The 21,956-nt window shown below is 52.0% G+C and overlaps 4 protein-coding genes across 4 annotated transcripts; 2 read left to right on the top strand and 2 right to left on the bottom strand.

The window, feature by feature from the left end:
• Positions 1 to 1,476: 1,476 nt before the first annotated feature.
• On the bottom strand, positions 1,477 to 14,774 carry M431DRAFT_72237 (hypothetical protein; the record flags this gene model as incomplete). Its single annotated transcript, XM_024922000.1, has 3 exons — positions 1,477 to 1,917; positions 1,982 to 14,304; positions 14,414 to 14,774. The coding sequence occupies 3 exons, from the start codon at positions 14,772 to 14,774 to the stop codon at positions 1,477 to 1,479; spliced, it is 13,125 nt and encodes a 4,374-aa protein (XP_024780783.1).
• A 2,626-nt stretch (positions 14,775 to 17,400) lies between these two features.
• M431DRAFT_203830 (hypothetical protein) lies at positions 17,401 to 17,905 on the top strand. The gene has a single exon (XM_024913363.1). The coding sequence runs from the start codon at positions 17,552 to 17,554 to the stop codon at positions 17,825 to 17,827; it is 276 nt and encodes a 91-aa protein (XP_024780782.1). The 5' UTR covers positions 17,401 to 17,551; the 3' UTR covers positions 17,828 to 17,905.
• Positions 17,906 to 20,145: 2,240 nt separating this feature from the next.
• M431DRAFT_503256 (hypothetical protein) lies at positions 20,146 to 20,850 on the top strand. Its single transcript, XM_024918280.1, has one exon. It carries the CDS (start codon positions 20,349 to 20,351, stop codon positions 20,802 to 20,804), a length of 456 nt encoding a protein of 151 aa, XP_024780781.1. The 5' UTR covers positions 20,146 to 20,348; the 3' UTR covers positions 20,805 to 20,850.
• A 153-nt stretch (positions 20,851 to 21,003) lies between these two features.
• On the bottom strand, positions 21,004 to 21,413 carry M431DRAFT_503255 (hypothetical protein). The gene has a single exon (XM_024918279.1). It carries the CDS (start codon positions 21,167 to 21,169, stop codon positions 21,011 to 21,013), a length of 159 nt encoding a protein of 52 aa, XP_024780780.1. The 5' UTR covers positions 21,170 to 21,413; the 3' UTR covers positions 21,004 to 21,010.
• Between the last annotated feature and the right edge of the window lie 543 nt (positions 21,414 to 21,956).

The raw sequence follows: 21,956 nt of genomic DNA, 5'->3' as shown, positions 1-21,956 counted from the left end.
TCGAGAAACGCTAAAATGGCACGCCAGATGGAAAGAAGAAATAAAAGGAAATATAAAAGGACAGAATAAGTTGAAATAAAAATTTAAACCGACAGAGAAAGGAAGGGCCGGGACTTGTTAAATATCTCCATTTTGTCTGAACGTAAATTCTATAACTGCCTCAAGCCTGCGAACGTAAGTATATGCCACAGAACGCATATACTTTGTACAAACATTTTCATAGGTGTTTCAAAGTTATACAGATCTTGCTGAAACTATAAACAAAGGCTCATATCTGAAATTTGATAATAATAGGCTCTGGGACAGTGATTCAGTACCGATATTATGCCATATGAACGACAATACTGGACATCCATCGGCCAGTTTTTGAACGTAAACTGTGGCACCCTCTATGCCAAGAATATGCGCCCAAAAATATACATTTGTTTCGCCTCATCATCCATTCACCAAGCTTCTTGCACATCTTTGTCAAAGCGCCTCTCGACGGCAACTACCAATCGCATTCAAGAGCAATTTACAACGACGACTTATTCCCTAATCGACTATCTATATGACCATTGACAAGCTCTTTTACGTTTTCGCCTCTTAGGCTTCCCATACTTTCGTTCCTCAGAAAAAATCTTCACCACACGCCTCATTAGACGAAAAATCTCGCCCTGCCGCGTACAAGAAGTGTAATTTCCACGGACAAAGACTCTTTTGCCACAATCAAGTAATCTAATTTTACCACAAAAAATTCTTTGAGCAAAATAGAGGTTGTTTTCCAGTAGGTACGTATGGTTGTATCGCATATAGCTTTTGGCTGGGAATTATAGAGCTGTCGTAAGAATTGAGACCAGAGAAAGGGTGATCAAGCACTCGTCGAGGAGGGATGGATGGAGCACGTAGCGAAGTGTAAAATGTAATCATGTAAGCGCATCTTTTCTGCTATTACTTTATTATTTACATTATTTAATCGAAATAAAAAAGAGAATCAGGCAATATCAACATGAGTGAGGGCTATCCGGCAAATATCATGTTCATCCACCCACATAATCACCAGATATAAGCGCAAATTGGACGCTCGTCAATATGAATGGAGGGCGTCCCAAAGTCTCACATTCATCTACCTAAGTATCCATTTACTCGTTAGTGTAACTTTCAGTCACCAACTTAGAGCCGAGGCGAAGACTGTAAGTTGGCCACGAAGGGTGGGGCCAATGGGCAGACGAACCATCACATCAACACGACACTCGAAATAAATACAATTCAAATCATAAAAAACACATGTATATGCATACCTCTAAAACTACCAATCAACAAGTCTCATCTCAGGGTATCCGCATAATCTCATCTACTAAGCAGCATGCCCTCCATAAAACACAAAACGAAAACGAAAAAAAAAGCCATAAGTAACCTCCGTCTAATCGTCTCAAAAGCTCATAACGTAAAACCATCATGGCCCATAATCATCTAATCATCCCTCTTTCTCCCTTTTTATTCCAAGTCCGTCACAAGTCTCTCATTCTCGTCCAACAACCCCGTAACCTTACGTAAATTCTCAACCAAGCTCCTACCCAAGCCAACCAACAGCAACTTCTCTGCATTCGCCGGCAGACCAAGGTACGTAGGCGGCTCACGCTCAGGAAGCTTGTGCACCCAGGCCAAAAAGTCTTGCAGACCAGTACCTGACGGAACGAGGAGCGGGTCATCTCCCTCCACCAGCTTGTGGTCGGCATCGTAGGCAGCGGGTGTGAGGAACGTCGTAACCAGTTGTCCGAGGAGTTTGAAGTCGCCTTCATCATCAATCTTGCCACCATACGTCTCCGTGACCAGGTAGCGAATCATGTCCCACGGAATGTTTTGCGGCGCAATGTTGGTTCGATTGCCAGCAACTCCCTCAATCCAGACATCAACAATAAACGCACAGCATTCGTACTGTCATTACAAGTCAGCAAAGTTCTACACGAAAATTCCAAAGAGGGAGAATGGGGATCCTTACGTCGCTATCATTAAACTCCCAGAAACCCTTCCAACCAAGGTTCGGCGCATATCGTAATCTCTCCTGCACAACAGCATGCAAGAATGAAATCAAGAGATAAAGTCTCGTCCTCTCAACGGGGCTCTTAACCGCGCGCGTCGCAAGCGAAGACATTGAGTCCTTCATATTGGCTCGCACACCAGCCGGCTGTTCATACATGAGCACGCGCGAGGCACGGAGCAAGTTGACAGGAATCTTGGGACTCGATTCCATAGACAGGAACAAGCGGAAATCGCTATGCGGGTTGAGCGATTCCATGCGCTTCTCCAGGCTCTGCAGCCACGTCGGCGCCAAGTGCACGTTCTTGATGAGGACCCACGATCCTGTCTCTGCTGCACTGCTGACGGCCTTGTCGGCGCTGGCCAGACCTTCGTTCGAACCCATAGCAATATTCGTGCAGCGCACGTTCATTCTCTGCACAAGGCTGTCCACCTTGTAACTGGCATCGAAACCAGGGCTAGACACCAGGGCAATGGGGAGAGTAGCAGATACTTCACTAACAGTCTTGGTCAAGTCGTCCACAATGTCAAACATGTCGGAACCAAACACCAGAGTAGCAAAGCGCTCCGCCGCAGGAACAAAGCGATCCATGCGGAAAAGCTTGACCAGCAAGAGGGAGTAAAGAGCCTGGTCCGTCTCCGAGGTGCCCTCTTCCCAAACTTGGGGCACCACAGCCTCGGCCAGCTCCTCGGTAAAGAACTTGTCCCAGTCGCTGCTCGGAATGGCATCGAGCTTCTCCTTGAGCACGCTGAGCTTTCGGGCATCCTGGAAAGCGGCATCTTTGGCATCGAGGTCAGAAGACACATCCACGCCCGCGATCCGGTTGTCAAGAATCACGTCAATCATCGACTTGTCCATCTTGTACGGTGACGCCTGAGCGAGAAGCATAGCCAAAGTGATGCGATCCTTCTGCAACAAACCAAGCGCCGTCCTCTTGAATGTATTGACAAAGAGGTCCTTGACAATAACATCTCGGCGAGCATTGTGATTCGTCTCCTTGGCCAAGTTCTTGTTCCCGCGCAGCACCGACTGGAAAATGTCCAGGAAATACTGCAGTGAAAACTGGTAAAAGTGGTTAATGTAGTGCAGCTGTTCTAAAACGGCAAACACGGCACTGCATGACTTGGCAATGATGCTGTACTGCTGCGTAATCTCTTCCACTTCGGCCATGACGCCCTCCGTGTTGCGCATCTTGTCGGAGATGTCTGCCGCCTCCGTCTTGAGCGTCTCCAGCGTCTCTATGACCTTGTCGTCGTCCAGAATGTTACCGCGAGACTCGTTGAGAGCCTGCAGCAACTGCTTCTCCAGCTGTCGCAGATGGACCTTGAATTCGCCCTGCAGCTTAATGAGGTTGGACCGCCTCTCGTCCACGTCAGGACGCTCCGACTTGAGCACATCGTTAAGTGACTGAGTCTGAAGACTGCTCTGAGTGACGGTAAAGTTGACAAAAGTGGTACGACTGCAAATATCCGGCGCGAAAGTAGCTGACGGATCTCTGGTAGAAAGGTAGAGTTTGAATGATGGCGAAAAGTCAATGTCCTGCTTACCAAGCTGGATGAGGACACGACCACCAGTTCGCTGGTACTCCTTGTTCAAGACGTGATTGAGAATGGGGTCCAGATGCTCAGCGTCCTGGATAAGAATGGGGTTACCAAATCGCAGCGAACTCTCAAGCTGCTTCGTAAAGGTATCATCCAAGAAGCTCGTGACCGTCAAGCGGCGATCCTTGCACTCCTTCTGCAAGAATTCTGTAACTCTTCCAGACGGGTCAATAATGAGAGGATACCTGTTGAAGCGCTTAAGAATGATGGCGTTCTCCGTGCACAAGTCGTCGACCGGCAGTGTGTTCTCTTGCCATCCAAGTCGCTCATCCGCACTGGACAAGTACTCCGTCACCGGGTTAGGCGACTTGAACTGGATACCGGACAAATCCAGCTGGTGATACCAGTCGTCAATCATGTTCTTTCGGAACGTCTGATCGTAAAGACCGGAATAAGCCAAAAAGGCAGAAGCAACGAGAACATCACCAACAAGGGTGCTGATCTGGGTCTCGAAAGACTTGCTTCCTTCCTCCCAACGAGCCCTCTCAGACGACAAGCTGTCAAGAAGCCTGACACTTCGGTCGACCTTGAACTGAACCTTTGACATCTCCGCCTTGATAGCCTGGGTTTCGCTGATGAGAGTGGCATACTCCGTCTTGTAAGTGTTGATGCTAGACTCGAGCTCCGCAATGTTCTTCTCGACCGCCATCGCGCTAGCCTTTGTCTCGAGCGCCTGCTCCTCAAGCTGATCAACTTCCTCTCTGAGAGGTCCGACACGGTCCAAGATATCTGAATAGCTGACCTGGGCAATGACCCACTGGACAAGGGGACCACAAGCCCTGGAAGCGTGGTTCACCTTTTCAAAAGTAAACTCGGGGTTCGACAAGAAGTCGTTGCGCATTCTGTTCCGTAGACCCTTGGTCATCATCTTGGCATTGTCAAACATGATGATGCTAGCAATAAAGTCTTCCCTTCGAACCACACCTTGGACCGCCTTCCAGTCGTTGATCTTGTGTCCAAGCAGAGTGCACACGGCATCCAGTGCAAGTCGGACACTCTGTGGAGGATTAGACATACCACGCACTTCGACCAAGTGCTGTCGCTTAATGTTGCTGACACTGGCCTTGGCCTCCTCGACCGCAGGCTCAGCCTTTGCCAAATCCTCGAGCACAACCTTCTTCCGCATTGCCACCTCTGCCTCTTGCTTCTCCAATGCGGCCTGAATCTCCAAGGAAGTATTCTTCCTCTGCTCCGCCTCTCGCTGATCTGCAACCATTCGCTGCAGCTTCTCGTTTGCCTCGGCATCCTTCTGCTCGAGCTGTGCCTTCTTCTCCGCAAGACTGACACGCAGATCACGCACCTTGTCTACGGTATCTCTCAACTTCTCGAGACCGACATTCAAGTGGCGCTGCTGCTCCTCGAGATCTTCGCGCTTCTCATTGTACAGTTTGACATATTGTGTAACAAAGTCCAAGAAGTGACGAGGAGTCAAGAACGTGACCTTGCCTTGTTGCTTCAGCAGCTTCTGGTTATACCTCTGCAGCGAGTAATGAATGTACACCATAGAGTTGACGACCGTCTCGCGATGCGACGGTGGTAGCTGCAAGCCGCGGTAAGCCACCGGGATTGTGTCCGGAGCGTTAAAGCTGCTCTTATCCAGATCGATAGAGTGTGTGAGTTCGTGGCCAACCTGGAACAGCGCTTGATCCGACCAATCTCCAAACCAGTTCAGCACACATCTGTTGAACAAGGCCGGACTGGTGGCGGCCTTGGAGCCGAGACCACCCTCGGGCGGGTTCATGGTGAAGACGACGTGCAAGTTGTTGACAATCTGCTGAGTGAACCACTTGTACAGTTCCTCAGGTGAATCAAGGTGCAAGTTTTGTCGTTGGGCACCTTCTTTGCAAGCCGTCATCAGGGCAACGTAGTCATCGCCCTCAAAGAGACCAGGTACCTCAGCGTTGGCAAGCAGCGTGTTCATGCGCTCCAGGAAACCAGAGTCCAAAACGTTGGCTTCGTCCATGATGAAGCAAATCTTCTCGCCCTTGCAACCACATCGTCGCAGCACGTCTCGCAAATCCTCGTCGAAATCTTCAGCCGAGTACTTGCCGTGAACCTTGATCTGGAAGACTTTGAGACCGTTCATCCAAGCCACGAATCGCGAAAGCGTAGTCTTGCCACCACCGCTTACACCAATGAGAATCAAGTGACCCTGTGGCTGTCGGAAGACACGATCAATGCGCAGCACATGCTCCAAGACGTCGTTGAAAAGGATAAGCGGAACATCGACCTCTTCCTCACAGAAAGTCTTGAGACGAGCAGACACAAAGTCTCTGAGCTGCTCTCGGTCGACGGGGACGTAGTTCTTGGACAGCCAGTTGGAGAACAGAATAGGACCACCAAGAGCCTTCTCCTCGTCCATGGAGGGGAAGTATTCGAGAGCAATGCGACGAACAGACTCTTCGGTCCACTTTCGCTCCTCTTCGTCTACAAGACGATCCTGGAAAAGTCGCAGGGCTTCGTGTGCCCAGATACGAATGAGACCTTCCAGAGATAGCGCCTCCAGAGGCTTAATAGCTTCATATACACCACGAACCCAGCGAGTAAGTTCACGGGGACTGTACACGTAATGGGGCTGAATCTTGGGCGTGAACCTCTGCTGAGACTCAAGGTAGAAGCGGACCATGGCATGAGTAAGTGACTCAGCATATCCACGCAACGAGGGCACAATCTTGAGCACTGCGGCATTGAACGTGCCGTAAATCTGGTTGAGGGAGAGCTCGCCGGGGTAGTCAACCATGACAAGGGGAGCATGTCGAAGGAAACGAGCGCCCATGGGCGTACGGCCGGCATCGGTAGGCGGGTTACAAGCACCAACAAACTGGATGCGGTCAAGAGTAACCCACGACTTGTCAGAAGTTCGCCAGAAGCCGTTGTGCTCAACAAGCTGGCGCAGGAAGGAGATTGCTCGCTGAGTACCATACTTGTCGGGAGCCGGAAGGTTGATTTCATCACAGAAGATGACCAGCCAACGACCAATCTGAGTAGGAGACAGCATGACACCGTTCAGCGTCTTCTTGTACTCGCAGTACTGCTCAAACGTCTTGATCAAAAGATCAGGCGTAGTTGCGCTGGAAAAGTTGAGACCGACAACCTCCATATTGGGCAGCTTACGAAGAGCACTGAAAAGCGTCATCGTCTTACCGGAACCAGGAGGACCGCAAAGCAGGAGAGGCTTGTGCTCAGCCAGCCAAGAATAAAGGACATCTTCGTGGCGCACGGTATCCAGGGTCGGGATGACAACGTCGGTTTGAATGATGGAGTGCGTGTTGACCTCAATGGTGGGCACCTGGTTCTGCCAAGGCGTCCACTCAGCCTGGGGCAGGAGAACATCGAAATCAATAAGTGAGCTGGTACCATCCAGAGGTGGCGATCCAAAGTTGGCAAATGCGCAAATGTCATCACCAAACAGCTTTCGGTCACCAAGCGGACAGTCTCCCGTAAGTGCCCAGACGAGCGCAAGAAGCAGCTTCTTTGCCATGAAGCCCTCAATCTGATCGTACTCTAGCGGGAAGTCGGCGTGCTGCCCATTATACTCAATAATATCACGGGCAGCCTTGTTCAATAGCGAAAACAGGGTCGTGAGAACACGAGCAACTGTAAACTCCATGATGTGGTTGTATCGCTGAGCCCGCTCCAAGGCCTGGTTGATAAAGTCTTCCTCCGTCAGGTATCCCTTGAGCATATCGGCAACCTGAGCTTGAATGGCCAGCGTCTTAGCTGGGCTTTGGCCCGTGGCAACGTTATCTTCATCCAGGTCTTCAAAGGGAACGCTACGGAGCGTCTCGATGTAGTTGGTCACCATCATGTTGGGCGAGACGGTATCCTCGCTAAACCAAACCATACCACATCGACTAACAGTGGCGAGAGTTGCATACTTCAACGTCTCGACTTCGAACATGATGCGGACATTGGCCGGCAAGTTGAGACGCTCTCCGTTGGGCAGGGTAAGCAGCTTGTTGTCGTCAAGCACACTGTTCAAGTTTTCTACCCACTCGGGATCAACGTCACCGTCAAAGACGATCCAGTGTCTCTTGGAGTCTTCGCCACGAAGGTTGTCCACAATTTTACGTAGGATGCTGGTGAAGAGACCGTCCGTCCATTCACGAGTGGTAGAGTCCAAGTTACCGTACAGAGCCTCCTTGGACATGACCTTGGAATCAATGACGTGAGAAACGCCCTCGACATTCTCCACCTTTTGCAGAGCATCAAGCAGGAGCTTCCAGGCGGCTGATTTACCCGTACCAGAGTTACCAACCATCATGACACCATGGTGAATCTTTTGAATCTGGTACAGCTGAAGAACCTTGGTCATCCACAGATCTGTCACTACAAGTTGGCGCTCAGCAGCGAGCGTACGAATAGCATCCTCCAGAGCGTGCAAGTTAGCAGGCACGTACTGGACGCCAGGGAAGCAGTCCTCCTCGATGTTGATCATAATGTCCACATCCGACTTGATCAGCTTGGGTGCAATGGTCTCACGAATACTTTGTACAAGGATTTCTGGTTCAACAATCTCTTCCGCGCCGAGATCACCATCGCCCAACAAACGAGAACGCTTGAGTCCACCAGAGCTGACCAAAACACTCTTGAGCGCACGAAGACCGAAATCGTAGTGGGCTTGCTTAGACAGCTCCTTTGAACACTTGTCGAAGAAGGGCACTGTCTGCTTCGAGAGCCGCTTGGCCTGGCCAAAACCTTGCGAGTACAGCATGACTTCGGCAATGAGCTCCTTGTCTGGCTTGGACATGGCAACGCTTCGGAAAAGCTTCTTCAAGTTATCGGGCAGGTTAGAACGACCAGCATAGCCGGGGTTCATGGTGATGAAGATGCCCGTGTTCTCGTTGACACGAAGCTGTCGGCCAACAAGCTCAATCTGCGACTTGTCGTTTTCGGCTCCCTGCTTCAGACCGAGCTGGATGTTCTGAATCTGTTGCGAAACAGCAGACAAGATCCTCTCTTCGAGACGGTTAAACTCGTCGAAGCAGCCCCACGCACCAACCTGGCAAATACCCAAAAAGATACGACCCATGGCCTGGAAATCAAAAGTGTCGTCACAGCAGAAGACGAGCGTAAATCTTCCGAGCTGGACACCCAGGGCCTTGACGGATTCCGTCTTTCCTGTACCAGCGGGACCATACGGCGAACCTCCGAGGCGCTGGCAAAGAGCCTGGGTAAGAGTAAGGAAACATCGGTCGGTAAGAGGAGTTCGAACGAGACGATCGGGGACACCGAGATACTCGAAGCCGTAGTTTAGTTTGGCATTGGCCATCTTGATGTACAAACGAGTGAGGAAGTTGCCTTCGGGAGTGTACACATAGCGCATCTGGAGCTGCCAAAGGTAGTGGCCGGCAGAATCAGCCTTGACATTGACCAGCTTCTCAATCACATCTCGCTGGTGAACGCATTCGGTAATCAGCTGTTCGCACTTCTTTCGCTGGATGACTTCGAGGTCTCCCAGAACAGTCTCCGCAAGGACGCGAAGAACCTGCACTTCTCTCTCAAAAAGAGTCTGCAGCGTCTGGCCACCAGCAGCAAGCGAATTTTCGACAGCTGTCGTCCAGGCAGCCTGGGTTGCGAGGACAACAATCTGACTGGGGAATGCATCCATAAAGGTAACTAGAGCTTCCCGATCGATGTTTTCAGACTCGAAAATCGGAGTATACTCCTCCACTGCCTTTGCCAACAGCTCCGCCAGCGTCTGCTTCATTCCGTTTTCCAGCAATGCGAGCCAGTCGTTGATTCTAGGCGTCTTTGCCAAAGAAATCTCCTTGTTTAGTGTGACAGCCTCGCCCTCCTTGGAAGTGAAGCCAGAGATGACTCCCTCGTCATCCATAATAAGGCCTGCCAACCCAGCAAACATCTTCTTGAAGTGCTTGGCGATACGCAGGGTGTCGTTGCTGTTACCAATCATTTCCAGCAAATCTTCGTCACCGACAAAGTAGAATCGAGGGAAAGAAACACGTTCCTTCTCCAAGTATTCACCAAGAGCCTTCTGGATCTTGTTCAGCATTTCTGCCAGACGCTCCAGGGACTTTTGAGCGTTAGGAATGTTCAGCACATCGAGGACGTAGGGCGTCTTGTTAGCCTTTTTCATGACGGCCAAGAATTCGCTGTTGATGTTCTGGAAACGACCAGACTCGATAGGAAGAAGGTGCTTGATATCCGCATTTCCGGTAAAGACACCCTCCAGGTACACCCACTGGCGCTGCACATCGATCCAGACGTCGAAGAGCACGTGGACGCGGTTCAGCTTGTCCTCCCACGCCACCGCATCTTCTTCAAACTCCTTGTAGTAAGGCGAGTGCTTCATGGCCTGAAGAGAGTTCAAATTCTCACTACACTTGGCAAAGAGGTCATCCCAACCACGGATGAGCCTGCACTTGTTTTGGTAGTTGACCATCTCCAAGGCATAGTTCTGCCATGTTTCACGAACTTGCTTCAAGAACTCTTCGAGGGCCATCTCGCCCTGGGCCTGGGCGATAATGTCCTTGACGATGACTTCGGTGGCAGTGAGGTTAAGATCCCAGACATCACCAAGTGTCATGGAGCTAGGTGAGAAGCGCTTCTGGGGTTTGATCTGCTTGTAAATCTTGTGCCAGTGTCGTTCGCGGATGGCATCGGATTTCAAGTCAGACAGGATATTGTTGACCTTGAGGAAGCCTCGCAAGACTCCCTGGACGTGCTCAAAAGCGGCATACTGCCTCATTCTACTAGGCATATCCTTTGTGCTCTTGATCAAGTCATCAACTTTTTGGCGAATCTTTCTGGGTTGAACAGCAGTCCACAGCATGTCTCGGGTTTCATTGAGACTCGTCCAAATGGTGGAGAGGTTGGACCAAACAGACCGGAAATCACGAACTTCCTCCAGAGTGATTTCCAAAATGCTGTCATTGTTGCCGGGGATGTCAAGAGCTTCCCTTGCCTTCATGACCTGCTGGAATTCCTCCTGCAAAGCTGTGATACGAGTCTCAAAAGTGGTCAGAGTTGCAGAGGCGACGTCGGGCTGGATAGTTCCAGACACGGGCTTCTCCTCGTTCCACTGGGCCACAATCTCATTGATGCGCTCATTGATCAGCTTATCTTGAGCAATAATGTTTGCTCGCATAGCATCAGATTGCTCCTCCATTATCTTGGACTTCTTTTCCAGAATCTCCTTGAGTGCTTCCCACTGGCTCTCAATCTGCTCAATGTGCAGCCAGTCATTAGGGAATGGGTAGCGTTGCCTCACCAGAGTAGACTGTCCTTGGCGGAACATGTCAATCTCTGGTGCCCACAGCTTTGCGTTGCGTCGGCAGCTCTGCACCGCCGTGATGAACAAGACGGCGGCCGCAGTAGATGAGGTGTCTGAGCTCTGGCCCTCGAGGTTTTTTCGTGCCTTTTCGATTTCGGCGTTGATATCACGCATTCGGTTGCCCAGTCGATTGGCAAACTTGATGAGAATCTCCTGCTGCCACTGATCGTACTTGGCATTCACCTTGGTCTGGACTTGGTCATAGTCAATGGTAATGTGACCAAATGAGCGGCTAACTTCTTGCGTGTCAAAAGTCGTTCGGACCTTTCGAATATCCTGGAGACATTCGAGCCATCGAGGGAGGTGGTCACCAAGCATGTCGTAGACCTGGTCAGACTGAAGGTCCCAAAGAGACTGGAACTGGAGCCACTTGTCGACATAGATGCTCACTTCCCTGAGCTTCTTCTCGACAGACAGGTAAACGCGGTGAAGCATATCGGCACAGTGAGAAGGCAGGTCGGTGAAGCGGGCTTCCTCTTGGGCGTCAGTGTTGAGGCTCATCTGGTATCGCGTAGCCTTGATCTTGCGCAGGTTACAGACAATGCCCAGCCAATCGTGGAGATGGAGGAACCAGCTGGCTCTGGCGTACTCCAACGGCGGGTCAAGATAGATGACCTGATTGCGCATGGTAATCTCGAGAATGAGACGCTTCATGGTTGGCCCATCTTGCTTTCCATCGTCCTCTTTGGACTGCTTCCACCTGTCTTCCTCGGTGACATCTTGCTCAAACGCAGCTATCCAGGCCTGAACAGCGGTGGAAAGACGCTCCAGCAGGATGGTTTGGACCTTGTGATTGACACCACGCACCCAAAAGTCCAAGTTGGCATACTGTTCCAAGTTGAGCTGATCAACAGCGCCCTGGATAGTATCAAGGTAAGACTGGAAAGCAGCAGCATCGTAAGGGCAACCGCTGAGGTCCTTGAGAGCTTGCTCGATGGTAGCGTAGATGGAGTTAAGGGTAGCCGTCTTTGACTGAAGCACAGAAACGGCCGCCGAGAAGCCCCAGATGAACATGCCATGCTTGCTCTCCGTGTTCTTGGCCGGCCCAAATCCGGTGCTTCCAGGAAGCAAGGGGCGAATCTGTCTCTGATCGGCATAAAAGAGCTCGTGTGAGTTGACAAAGGACTCCCACCTCAGCGGGACACCATCGCCAATGAGCTTGTACACCTCATTCTTGTATCCGTTGAGGAGGATAGCTTCCTCACCCATTGTGGATATCTGCCGCAGCGTCTGGGACAGAGTTCGGACACCTTCCATCAAACTAACGGCATAAGGATACACTCTCTTGGCATCTTTGGACACGGTCGTTACCGCGTGGGGAACCAGGTAAGACTGCCAGGTCAAGTTTCTGGTCTCTTTGAACAAGGTGATGATTTGAGGATCAAAGTTGACATTGAGCTCAAGGATACCACCCGCAGATCTCACTCGATTGATGTTAAAAAGCTGTCCAGCGATTGAGATTTTGCGCCGATTGGCATCAGCCAGCCAAGCGTCGTATATCCTGCCAGTATCCAGCTTGTTCTTGAACAGCTCGCTTTCTTCCTGGAGCTTGTGGCCCTCGGCATGTAGAGTCCAGTCGGGTCCAAGGACGGCCTCGACCTTTTTCATGTATCCGTCAAGCTGGAGCTCAATCTGACGAGCCCAAATGATGGCACCCGAGACTGGTGGGAGATCGCGAAGCTGCGCCATGGCATGGGCCTCGGAATGGCCATACTGCTGCTTGAACCTCTCGTGCAGGCCATTGATAGCCTGCTTGACGTGATCCATCAGCTGGTTCTGGTACTCTTGAATGGCACCACGAATCTTGGGCCGCACAAAGAGGGCGTTGAACTTGGAAAAGACTCGGAACATTTCGTTGGCAGTCTTGGCCGTGGCAAGGCGGTCACGCAGCCTCGCAATGATGGAGTTTTCGACTCGCGTTGTGCGCTCATTGTACAGGTTTTCGGCCTGCGCCCACCGTTCCTTGCCCTGGTCCGTCACATCCAAGAGGTCGACATTCTGCAGCGCTTCCCAGGCTCGCTTAACCTCCTCAACTGCATCTACATCGCCCATTTCCTCAATGACGGCGCCAGCAGTAGCAGTGGGGTTGGCCGAGGAGGAAGTAATGTCGACAACGCCGGGAATGATGGCCTTTGGCCCCAAAACGTTGACAATGGTCCTCTGCAGCTGTTCGTGGTTGTCTCGGAATGCGCTGACATACTTGATTCGCGACTCCAGCTCAGAGTGGTTCTTCTCGACGTTGATGGGAATACGCTTCTCGTTTCTGCGGATGATGAGCATACGGGCCAGGTGCGTAAACTCCTTGATATTGTCCTCCCAGGCAACGAAAATGCTGTCGCATGTTCGCATGACATTCTGAAATTCTGGGTAGCCCAGGTTAACCAGCTCGGTACCCGGAAGCAAACGAAGCAACACGTCGTTTAGATCCGCCGAAATAGCCTGAGCCAAGCTCAGCGCTCTCCGAATGGGATACGGGCACACCCTCAGCTTCTTCATCAAGTGAGCAAAGATCTGAGTAATGGCCTCCTCCACCTTGAGCAGAGACGGGGCAGACAGCAGCTCGTCGAGCGGAAAGTCGCGCATCAGCTGGTTGTACTTTTGCGCCTTTTCCTTGGCCTCCTTCAGGCCCGTATCAGCGACGAAACTAACCGTGGCCTGGAAACGCTTCGCATGCTTCAATACGTCGAGGGTCAGGAGGACACCTTCGCTCCTAAGCTGGTCCTCAATACCCTCCAGCGCTGACTCCATGGACAGCCAAAAGTTGACCTCTTGGCTGGCGGTGCTAAACTCTTGAACGGCGTTGGACGAGGTTTCTTTTGTCAGTTTGGTGATGCCCTGGATGGACTTGATCCAGGTGTTGACGTTGGCCTGCAGCTTGTTGAGAAAACTGCTGTCTTGTAGAAGATTCTTCGGAATCGCCTCCATGGAGGGCTTTGTCTGGGTGACCTCGGCATCATCGAGGACATTCTGAATAAGCGAGTGGAACGCCAGAGAAATCTCAGGGATGTCGACGTTTTGCTGCAGATGGAGCAGACTCAGCTCCAAGTCGTTCAACCGCTTCTTGGTAACTGGAATACCCGTCTTCGCATCGACATCTCGCCCCCTGGACCCGTTGGCCAGCTGCTGGCTCTTGCTGTTTGCGTCAAAGTATGGCACCAAGGCATGGTGGACTTGAGAATGGAGCACCTCCCACGGGGAGAGTGCAACGCCCTGCTCTCCCGAGGCGGCATTAAGGGAGGCAGGACCAGGTAGATTAGTAATAAATATTTGAGAGGTAAGAGGACGAGAAGGATCAATCGCTTGCGATGCCTTGAGCAAAATCAAAGTGGCGACAGTAGTAGGTGTAGAGGTGATTTCGGTCGAAAGAGTGTAGTCGTAGGTAGAGGGAGCTTATCACAAGCGTCAGTCAAAAGAAAACAAAACAAAAGCTGCTATAAGAAAACAACAACAAGGAAATGGGGGAGTCGGGGGAAGAGAGAGAAGTACAGAAATCCTCACCAGCAACGCCATTGCCATTCTCGCCCGCGTCTCCGTTTTCGTTGCCGTTCTCCAGCGACCCGGACTGAACCACGTCCTTCTGGATATACAGCACATTGAGCGTATCGTTGGCGAAGCGCGTGCACCGCGAGATGGTCTCTGCATACGACGCCTTGTGCAGCAGGTTGCCCGGCAGCTCCAGGTCGCTTCGCGATGCGCCCAGGGCAATCTCGCAAATGGCAGCGAGGTGGTCAACCACGCGTTCGGGCTCGATGGTCGGGAATGGCGTCGGCGTCGGTGAGGGCGACGAGGGCGCCGGGATCGAGACGCCGTTGCCGTTGGAGGCGCCGAGGCTCGGGGCGTTGGCCGAGGTCACTTCCATGGCGCGAGCGTCGAGTTGTGGAAGAGACCGAGAAAAAGAAGGGGACAAAGGGAGCTTCTATGTCGAGAAGCCGGTCATCTCCAGAGACGTCGGGTTCGGGATAGGTTTCGATGGTGGGGTGTCGAGGTCGCTCGTTTGCTCGTTTATCGGGGGGCTAGAAGGAATGTTGGCCAGGGGTTGTGTGGAGAGGGGCTCAGGCAGAGGAACGGGACAAAAGGAAGCTCGACAGGGGGGAAAAGAAGTACAAGCAGTAGGTAAGGTAGAAGATGAAGATGCTATTCGCGTGCAGTTTGGGAGCTGTCGTGAGTACAAAGCAGGAGGTTTCACAAGGAGAGATGCAGGCGTGGCGTCGCTGCACGTTGAGCTCGTACCTTGGCAGAAGTAGCTCGAGGTACTGTACCGCAGTGTGAGTACACCGACACAGAAACACTCCGAGATTCCGGGGTCTCGCTCTGTCACAAGCGAGCAAAGAATCGACGTTGGTCTGTACAGGGGTTCAGAGTTAATCGCGAAACGAAAAGACGAACAAGACAATGCTAGTGAAAAGAAGCAGAGAAAGTGAAGTGCCGTTGATGGAACGAATAGGAGGCTCACCGCACAAAGACAGAAACATGCATCTGATCCAGTCCAATCCACAAAAAGGTACTCCCGTACAGTAGCAGCTACACTACAGTACATGCAAAGTGCGCTACAGCACAGGCACAAGCCCGTCGAACTGAAGCTAAAATGGCCCCAACCTCCGGTTTGCTCGACCCCAAACAAGCCCAAACCCAAATGGAGGGACCCCTAGTTCCATGTCCAGTGCTAGTCCTGCTGTAGTCGCTGTGAATCAATCAATCGTCAGGCGGTGGGACAACAAGCTGCCAGCGCACGCGGGTGGGGGTGGGAGCAAGGTCGAATGCGTGCCTGATTGGCTGGAGGCGTGGCGTTTTGAGGGCCATTGTTTTTGGTGTTTTAGTTTTTTTGTGGATGGAACAGAAAAGGCGTTGATGTAGAGAAGATCCCAGTCGAGTGAGCATCAGTCAATTATTCGTAGTAGAGGTTTGAAGTTGAAGCACTTAATCATCGGGTACACGTACATGAACCAATATATACATCCATCTGATATACTATACTCCTAATATCTACCCCAAGAGTTTTAGTGGACGGCAACTAATAGTAGAGCTCAATCTCCATAACACTATTCCATCACTCCCTATTCCCAGCAACGCCTCCTCATACGTGGAATCCCTCACCAATCATCCAAACATCATCTAAAATACTCATCTCATCGGCTGTCCCATCTCCCAATCAACACCACACAAACCATTCAAACCCCTCCTCTCCATCACCCCTTCTATAAGAAAAATCACCCGTACAGTATCATTCACCTACAAACAAAAACCACCCCGGGCCACCAAAAGACCAAACCTAAACCCAACCTTACCTTACCTCCATACCATCCCGCAACTCCCGTCCCCTAAAAACACACACACCTCCCCTGAAAGAAAAAAAAATTCCCCAACCACACGGGGTGCGTCTACCGGGTAAGGGTAACTCGACACCACATCTCCCATGCAGGAATAAAACCGCAAAACCACACCCTCCCTTTTAGCAAACCCATCCATTTCCATACGGCCACGCCACATCTCCTTTTCGACTCAACCAACGTCTTTTCTTTATCTTTTTCGGTATCTCGATATTAACACTCCACCTTTATTTTCTGGGACAAAGCTACGTACGTACGTGCATATTAATTAGCTGTACCACGTTACAGGGTGCAGATATGTGGTCCTCGTCTCAATAAGGAAATAGAGGTATGCATATAAATTGAGGTTATATATTCCATAGACAGGTGGTAGATAGGGTCAATATCAGCACTCTCACAGTGCATATGTACGCATCCATTCATTCACCATCCCATTCCAAATCACTCCCAAACATACTGTTGTACCTTTCGCGACAATCTGGGTATGCTGAGGCCGTATCAGTCTGTCTCATTTCTCTTTGCGTGCTATTTGCGGTTTCTTCACATTTTCGCCTAGCACTGGTCTAATTCTCTCAAAATGGTAGTCTTCCGCATACCCACTGATGAATCTCGACTTCAGGCTGTCATCGTAAAGCAGAGCAGCCAAAAACCAGACAAAGAACCGAAAGAAAGATCCACGTCCACTTAAAAAAAACCATTGAGTTCATCATTCAAACATTGACCCTTAAGTAAATTCTACCAACGTAAAACTACCAATTGCTTATCCATCAACATAATCCCCCCCTTCATCATCCTCAAGACCAGGTTTACATATTTGACGCCCCAACAGCAAAGAAAAAGAACAAGAGTAGAAAAAGTTAAAACTGAAAAAGGAAACGACCTCAATGCAAAAAAGGCCCTCTTGATTTAAGTCTCTGGACAGGTCGGAAATGAATCCACCTCCTCTGATAGGAAAAGAAAAAAGAAAAAAGACAGAAAAGCAAAAGAAAACGATCCACAACGTCATATACTTGCATAAAGACACACAGAAAAGAAGTCATAAATGAATGAAAAACCAGCACACCATACCGTTTCTTAACGCCTCTCCGTATGTAGACTTTAGACTCCGTAGAACCGGAACGACCGACTGCTCTCCAGTGTGCCCCTTTAATGTATATCTCAAAGACCGATACGCCAGGAGGAGGGAAGAAGGGGGGGAGGTTGAGGAGGGGGGAACAGGCAAAACGCAAAAGCAGAGGAGGCTTAAACACTCGGGTTGCCACCGCCCGCCGCGCCGCCTTCAGGACCAGCTAGCCTTTCTCTCTGCAGAATGACCCTGCCGTTACAAATGTCGATAAACATTTCAAACTTTTCTATCAGCTTGTCCTTTTCCGCCATCTTGGCCTTGAGGTCGTCAATCTCCTTTTGCTTCTCCTCTTCAATCTTTTTCAAGTCTTCGCGGGCCTTGGCGAGCTCGCGCCTCAGCTCGGCTCGTATGCGGTCTTCGGGCGACTGCAACGGCTTGGTGTATATGGCCGGCCGGTTCTCCGCCAGGCCCGTGGCTACTTTCTGCGGATTACGGTTAATGGCAGCCCGCGCGTTGTAAATGTCCCTCGGTAATAAGTGGCAGTCAGGATTATCAGTTTGGAGAATCTGCAGTGTTTCAGATACGCCTGCACCTACACGAGGGATCGGTTAGCGAGAATTTCTGCCCAACAGGCCTTCCGCCTCTCCCCTTTTCCACTCCCCTAATTCTTCAACATTTTTTGGAGATGAATACTAACCACTATCTTTTAGTTGCTTCACAGCGGCAACCATCTTACTGTCGAGCTTTCTGGCTGCAGGGTGATTTGACGGACTCTCGCTCGGTCCATGGTTATGCTGCAAATGCGAAGGGTCCGGCCGGTAGCGGATAGTCCACTGAGTTCGCTGCTCAATGGCAAAGAAGCCAAAGGGACAATCGCATTTTCTCGACGATGTCTTACGTTTTCTGAACTCGGGGCTGACCCGGCTTGGTGGCTTGCCGGCCCGGTCACAAACGAACAGGACCTTTTTCAGGCCTGGCACCGTCTTCTTGGATCGTCCGATGACGATGGCATAGCCAACGGAGGTGCAGTAGCGCAGGACGGCCTTCTGAACCGCTTCGAGCGTGGGATAACTGCCGCCTTCGGGAGGTGGTGACATCATCTCTCCCAAAGGCTGAGTGGCTGCCAATTGATCATTCATCAGCTTTGACGGCGCCAGAGTGCTGTTATCGTCGTCTCCATCCGGTTGACCGTCCATATCCAAGTCCTCTCCCGCATGGTTATCCTGCTGCTGCTGAGAAATGGGTTCAGGCTGCTGAGCAGCAGCTTGTAACTGCTGATGCTGTTGTTGATGCTGCTGTTGCTGATGTTGGTGCTGTTGATGCTGCTGCTGCTGTTGTTGTACTTGCTGCTGAGCTTGGTGCTGTTGCTGCTGGTGTTGCACTTGTTGGACCTGGTGCTGGACTGGTTGCGGAACCGGCTGTGGCACCTGCTGCTGCACCGGCTGCTGAGCCTGGGGCTGTGGAATTTGCAATTGTTGCCGCGAAGATTGCTGCTGCTTCACCTGTTGTTGCTGTTGCTGTTGCTGCTGTGCCTGCTGTTGCTGTTGCGCCTGCTGCTGCTGTTGTGCCGCCTGCTGGGAGCGGGACTGGTGTACATGATGAAGCTGCTCCTGATGCTGGTGCTGGGCTTGCTGCTGAATCTGCTGCGGTACCTGGTGCGTCTGGTGCGTCTGATGTGTCTGGTGAGAGGCATGAGCCGCTTGGTGAGCCTGAGGGTGCTGAGCGTAGGCAGGATGGTGCGGCTGCTGATGGTGCTGCTGCTGTTGCTGCTGCGGGTGATGCTGGACCTGCTGAGCCTGTTGCTGTTGTACTGCCTGCTGCTGCTGAACCGCCTGCTGCTGTTGCTGGTGGTGCTGCTGCTGCGCGTGCCCCGGATGGCCGGCCAATGCCTGCTGAGACGGATGCTGCTGCGGGTGCTGCGGGTGGTGTTGCGGATGGTGCTGGTGAGAGAGGATAGAGTCGTGTGCGACAGGCTGGCTCATCGACGTCGGGAAGAGCATGGGCGGCGGGTTCGGCTGGGCCTGCATCTGCTGCCGCGCCGGAGCGGCGCGCTGCTGTCGCGGCAGGGCATTGGGGACGTGGATGTTGGGCGCGCGCGACGAGGCATTGGCGACGCTTGCGTTGACCGACGCCGGCGTGTTGAAGAGGTGTTGCGGATAGCTCTGAGGCGGCTGCTGCGGCGGATATGCCTGCGACTGGTATGGCGAGGCCGCCTGAGGCGCCGGAGACTGTTTGTTGGGCTGGTTCGGGTGGGCGGGAGCAAAGCCGGTGTTGCGTCTGCTGAAGGACGACTGAGGGAAACTCAGGCCGTGGGGATTAGGCCCGGACTGGCCCAGGTTGGCCATGATGAGCTTCTCGTGGTCGGTCGGAGGAGAGGACCGGTCGGTCGGTCGCCTCGAGTCGCGAAAAAAAAAATATTAAAAAAATAAATAACAAAAATAAAAAATAACGACAAGCACGAGCACGGCCCGGTCGGCGTCAGGGCGTGTCGTCGTCAGCCGGACCGGTCGCGGCTCTACGATCGATCGATCGCGACGGTCAAGCGTCGACGACCGACGTTCTGGCAGCGCAGCGCCTTTGGATCTTGGATCTTGAGATCTCGACGTTGTCCTTCGTCCTTGTGCTTCCTGTCCGTCCCTCGTTTCTATCCAGCAAACCCGGAATCCTGGTTCGGGGGTGTCGTTAATGGGGCTGGCAGAGGCGTGCAAAGCGTGGAGGTGCGCGCTGGGTAGGAGGTGTGGGCAGAATGACCAGAGAGAAAAAAAAAAAAAAAAGTGCGAGCAGGCAAACTGCTGGTGTGCGTTTGGGGAACCTTGGGGGGTTGAGAGAGGGGGTTTGTTTTGAAGAGGGGGGGAGAGGGGGGGGGGGTTGATGTCAAGCAAGATCTAGTCGATGGGGGCAAAAGTTTTGCTCTTCTCTTCTTCCCGTCTGCTGACTGAGCCTTCGGTTCTGAGCGCTGAGAATTTTTCTTTCTTTTCTTTTTTGTCACTTTTTTCCTTCTCTGCTCTCTGCCTTTTACCTGGCCGGCACAGGCGCTGGCATGGATTTGCGATGGGCTGGGTTTATTATGGGCTGGGCGGGCAGAACCCATCCGTTGTTTCTCACGCCCAATTCGCCAGCAGTGACAGGGGGTTGCGTTTTCCCTTCGGCACTGCCCCCAGCTGCTGCCTGTGATTTGTACCGCTACCTAGCCCCGAGGTACCCTTCCAAGTCTCTTTCAGTGCTCGTACATCCACATCCATGCGATCCATTTGCTGTGATGACATCGGTTACACAAAACATCCAGACTCCCACTGTACGAACCCTGTCCTTCCGCTCGGAGCATCACATCGCTTCAGGTCAGGTCGGGTCAGGTTCAGGGTCCGGCATCGAGCAAACGGGATGCTGCTCAGCCCTATCTATCCGCCACATCGAACGCGCATCTCCATCTCCATCTCCCCCCCCTCCATCATCCTTCAGATTCCCTCGACATGCTCCGTCCAGGTATCCAAGCTGAGGTGTACGGGTAGCACACGAGTCACTGATACTGTACAGCACTGCAGCACTGGGCGGTCGGTACTCCGTATTGCGGCCTCCTGTACTTGGCATGCCGGTAGCGCGACCGTCTCGAGTACCGCTACCTGTTGTCTCTGATCCGGCCACCATGCAGGGCCTTTGCTGTGCTTTGTCGTCATACCTCGCATCCCAACCCCTACCTCACCTTCAGGTTACCTGTACTTTTCGTTTCATACCGTACGTGCCAACGTGCCAAGTATAGCACACACAGAAGACACGCATCCATTCGCATCCCATCCCGTACAAGAAAAACGCCGTCGAATCACCTCGTCCAAAGTCCGCCTGGCCACCTTGCGCCTGCGCCATGTGATGTCAGCCTGTCAAAACTTACGTGAGCCTCTGCCCAATCCCGCCGCGAGCTGCTCCGTCCTCTTAATGGCGTTCTGTCCAATCCAGCCGTGAGCTGCTTGTGCTTTTTAATGGGGTGAAGCCTCTTCGCCCAATCCCACCGCGAGCTGCTGCTCCGTCCTTTTATTGGGGTGCCAATCTCACAAGCGCCGCAGAGACACAGTGTCCAAGTTCCCGCCACTCAGCGCGCCTTTTACCCGCGCCCAGGGCCCCCCAGAAAAGCAGAAAGCAGAAAAGCGGAAGCGGGAAACTCGAAACTTGTTGGTCACCTGCTGGATCCAGCCGTGTGAAAAAAAAAAGTATGGGAAATTCCGGCCTGGATTTGCGATCCGAAGCGACCAAACAACCCTGGCATGCAAATGCGGTGGACCCCAGCTGAGATGCCTGACATGTCTCACCTTTTCGCTGGTACATACTGATACTTGGCTGCTCTGTCCCAGCCTGAGCTACGTACTTGTACTCGCCAAAGATTGTGCGATCCGTCAAGAGACCCGTTGCTTCGTCTATAATAGGCTGTATCGTAAACTCGTACATGTGTAGTACCTTGCGCTGCCCCCGTACGTACATACAAAAACTGTAGCTCTGCTGGCAACCAAAAAGAGAAAGGAAAAAAAAAAGCCAGTTCTGTCTCTGTTTCTCGCTCTCCCTTCGCCAAGTATGGATTCGGCTCGACCACACGGCCCGTCAGCATCCAGACCACTCCAGCGCTGCCACACTAATCCTCTTTCTGATCTGCATTGCATAT

The sequence above is a fragment of the Trichoderma harzianum genome (genome assembly GCF_003025095.1).
Source record: "Trichoderma harzianum CBS 226.95 unplaced genomic scaffold M431scaffold_1, whole genome shotgun sequence".
Taxonomy (NCBI): Eukaryota; Fungi; Ascomycota; class Sordariomycetes; order Hypocreales; family Hypocreaceae; genus Trichoderma; species Trichoderma harzianum.
Note: the sequence above shows the minus strand (reverse complement) of the source record. Positions and strands in the feature narration are given on the sequence as shown.